This window comes from Miscanthus floridulus, chromosome 4 (genome assembly GCF_019320115.1).
Source record: "Miscanthus floridulus cultivar M001 chromosome 4, ASM1932011v1, whole genome shotgun sequence".
In the NCBI taxonomy this organism is placed as follows: Eukaryota; Viridiplantae; Streptophyta; class Magnoliopsida; order Poales; family Poaceae; genus Miscanthus; species Miscanthus floridulus.
In genome coordinates, this window is record NC_089583.1 from 93,059,478 (window position 1) to 93,062,933 (window position 3,456).

The 3,456-nt window shown below is 51.7% G+C and overlaps 1 protein-coding gene across 1 annotated transcript; it reads right to left on the reverse strand.

The window, feature by feature from the left end:
• Positions 1-2,305: 2,305 nt before the first annotated feature.
• Positions 2,306-2,737, reverse strand: LOC136548829 (large ribosomal subunit protein uL2z-like). Its single transcript, XM_066540210.1, has one exon. It carries the CDS (start codon positions 2,735-2,737, stop codon positions 2,306-2,308), a length of 432 nt encoding a protein of 143 aa, XP_066396307.1.
• Between the last annotated feature and the right edge of the window lie 719 nt (positions 2,738-3,456).

The following is a 3,456-nucleotide window of genomic DNA, read 5'->3' on the forward strand; positions in this document are numbered from 1 at the left end:
CGTGGCTCGTGCCACAAGTATCACGGCTTGAGTGGGCCAGCTTGAGGAGAGAGCTTTTCACGCTGGGATCACCTAGGCCTTCACCATTGCCCATGCCCATTACGAGAAGGAAATCAACCTGAAGGTGATGAGCGAAGGTTTCCCATCCACCTATGAGGATGATGAGCTGGAGGCAATGGAGAAGATGGTTGCTCCCCTTGCGAAAAACCTGGCAGAAAGAGATGGTTCTCCCTCCGTGGGAGTAGTTAGTCGAATAATTTTGAGAACAATTTATATGTAATATGTGGACAAGTGTCGGTATTTTTCGAGTCTGGACGCGGTTTCGTGATTTTGCATCGTAATTTCGTTTTGTTTGATTTTTTGCGATCTTACCAATCTGTTCCCCCGAATCTTGCCGCTGGTCTTGATGCAAGGAGATTGTTTCGAAAGAAAGAAAGGAGGTAGCCGTACCTTAACCAGCCCCCAAGTAAGGTCCAACCCCCTACAATTGCTGGGGTCGGGGGTTACTGGAGATCGGAACTGTTGTTTTGGTGACAGGGTCGACGAAGTCCTTGGATGACATTGCAATATTTCCCGCCCTGTCTTCCAATAGAAATCCCCAACTGGGGACTCTATGGGCTCGACAAGGTGGGGCCTTTGAACCTGTGTCCCTATATTGATTGGCTCGAGCCCTCAGGCCTTGTTAGGGTCTGATAGGGGTCGGCCATAATTTGTGTGTTACCCCATCCTCGATTTTCGTAATCAGAGGGGCTGAGTAAATGACACTTGCCTCGACGGCTCGAGTATTGCGCTCAACGAGCTCACTAACGGGTACGTTCGTGTGGAATCCGGGTCCATCATTTGCTGATGGGGTCGGCAGAGCCCTCTGGTGGCACTCCACAACTTCTTAACCCACCTCCCGGTAGATGCCCGAGCTGTTCGATAGGCTCAGGCGGCCTGATAGCCTCTTCTCGATGGAGATTCTGTGGGTTTGGCTCGGGGTTAGAATTGAACGAGAAAAGGTCGAGACGTCCCTGTCCGCTTCTGAGCGGGGTCGGGCAAGGCCGCTAGGGCTTGTCTCAGTTATTTCTCCCTGGCTCTGTTTGGCATGAGGCGGCCTCGAGCCCTTCATGGGCCAACCTTCGAACCTCGGCCTGTGGTCGCCTATATCGAATGAGGCGATGGCCATTTCGTGATGCGACACAAAGTGTTGGGATGTTTTGCATATGTATAATATAATCGAAATGAAGGTGGGGTCAGTAACATTACCTTGGCGGCATGAGTGATGAAAAGCTCCTACCAGATGTGTTTGTGTGGGGTTCGGACCTTGATGTTCGTAATGAGGTTGGAGTAACCTGCATAAGAATCGCTATTCTTTGTTTTTCGTGTCTCGGTGGTGGTCCGAGCCATTTAATTAACTTGGGCAACCTGATAGCTTCTCCTTTGGGGGAGACTCTGTAGGCGGACCCCTTCGATCCCTTCTTGAGAGGGCAAGCGTCGAAGCTAGAGACGCGAGGGGCATTGAGCCTGATTTTTCTGGCGAACAGAAACACCATAGCTACCGAGGCGTAGGGTCTGCTAGATCATCCAGTTTTACTCAAAGTTTTATGCCCGTATTTTGTATCCTTAGTTTCAAGCGTATGGAGGGGGTCGGGAGAGGAGGATGTCTAGATTGGTAGACATCCTCGGCAGCCCCCGAGTGATGTTCGTGTTCCCGCCATTTGACGGGGTCGGAAGCTCAAGAATGAATTTTAACGCGTAAAGTAAGAAGGCAGAGATGCTTATCTTTCTTTGGATGTTTGTTCGTCGTCTCTTCTAGGCCGAATGGCCGGCCTAGGAGATCCAAAAGGTCCTGTCATCGGATCATCCCGTGGTCCTGCATGGGGAGGCGAAGGGTTGTCTGCCTATGTGGGCACCTTAATTGCCGCGTTCGGAGTGGGTCAGTGGCGGGCCATACCCAGGCAGTGTTTAGTTTGACCCAGGGGGGACGCCTCGTCGACCGAGGTGCATCCCGTCAGTTCTGGCGCGTCCCCTCAGGTATCAATCAGCATTGATTCCATATTTAAAGAGGGGAAGGGAGAGGGTTTTTCGTCCAACCTTTCACCTTTCCTTAGCTACAGCGCCTCCTCTTTAAATAGGGAGGGGGAGGGGAGTTCTCATCCCACCTCCTCTTCTGCCTCTAAGCCGCTACTTCTCCTTCTTCTTCTTTTCCGCCGAATGCGTCCGTGCATCACGGCAGTTCCTAAGTGAGGAAGAGTAATGCCAGAGAGAGAGAGAAAACTCACAAATTTGCTCATGAATCTAGAGTGTGATGTCGAGCCAGAGGTTATCCAGCGTAGATGAGATGGTGCGTGCCGCCCTTGCCGAGGAGTCGCTGCCGTTGAAAGAGAAGAGGCGCTGGTGGGTGCCGTACGTCGTCGACTGCGCCATTGTTCGCTGTGCTCCTCCTTCGATGGGAGGCGTTTCCTGCCTTTATGCCATTGTCAGGGTGGTGGCTGGTGACGATGGCGTAGTCCCCGGATGCCCTGGTGGAGGCGTCGCTGTCGGGGTTGCGGCTAACGACGATGGCATAGTCCCTGGATGCCCTGGCGGAGGCGTTGTAGATGACGGCGCCTTCGAGGATCCTGCGAAGCGGTGGGATGTCGCCGATGGAGAGCATGACGTGGCGGCCGCAGTAGACGAACTGGCCTGTGTACACGCTCTGGGCGTTGCCAATGGAAAGCGTGGCACGGCGATTGCAGTAGACAAGCTGGCCCATGTACACGCCCCGAGCGTCGCCGATGGAGAGCGTGGCGCAGCGACCGCAGTAGACGAGCTAGCCTATGTACACACCTCGGGCATCACTGATGGAGAGCGTGGCATGGCGACCATAGCAGATGAGCTGGCCCGTGTACACACCCCGGGTGTCGCCGATGGAGAGCGTGGCGCGGCGACCGCAGCAGTACTTGTAGTAAAGCTAAGCAGTGACTGTAATTGAATAACTTTGTGGGGAAGCCCCCAAGTAAGAAGTCCTCTGAATTTACAAGTATATTATTCCTTTTTGTAATGAAATAACTTTTTAAGTGATGAATTTGTGCAAAAAATGAACAAATTTACATCTTTTGCTTATGGCAAGCAATTTTTTATCTTTCTCCTTTTTGTAGAAATGATTTTAGTGCTTTCCGACCCTTCTCATGGTCTAAGTCATAAGAAACTAGGAATGTGGGCGAACTAGTTCTGATTGAGCTGGTGAGCAAGGAGGTTGCAACCACTGGGGCATGGGTGTCCCGCAGTCCTACCAGTTGTATTCAGAATTGGTTCCCAAAATCTTAGCCCTTAGGACTCGTTTATGAGACGAATGGAAAACTTAGAGAATGTTTGTAAATATAACACAGGAGGTTTTTGCAAGCGTAATACTTGTATTACATATGTCACATGTTACGATCACATGCCAGCCCCCGAGTGAGGTCTGACCCCTCGCGATTTGCAGGGGTCGGA

Excerpts from the sequence above, each read along its gene's own strand:
- LOC136548829 (XM_066540210.1), bottom strand. The coding sequence starts at position 2,737 with ATGGGCCAGCTTGTCTACTGCAATCGCCGTGCCACGCTTTCCATTGGC.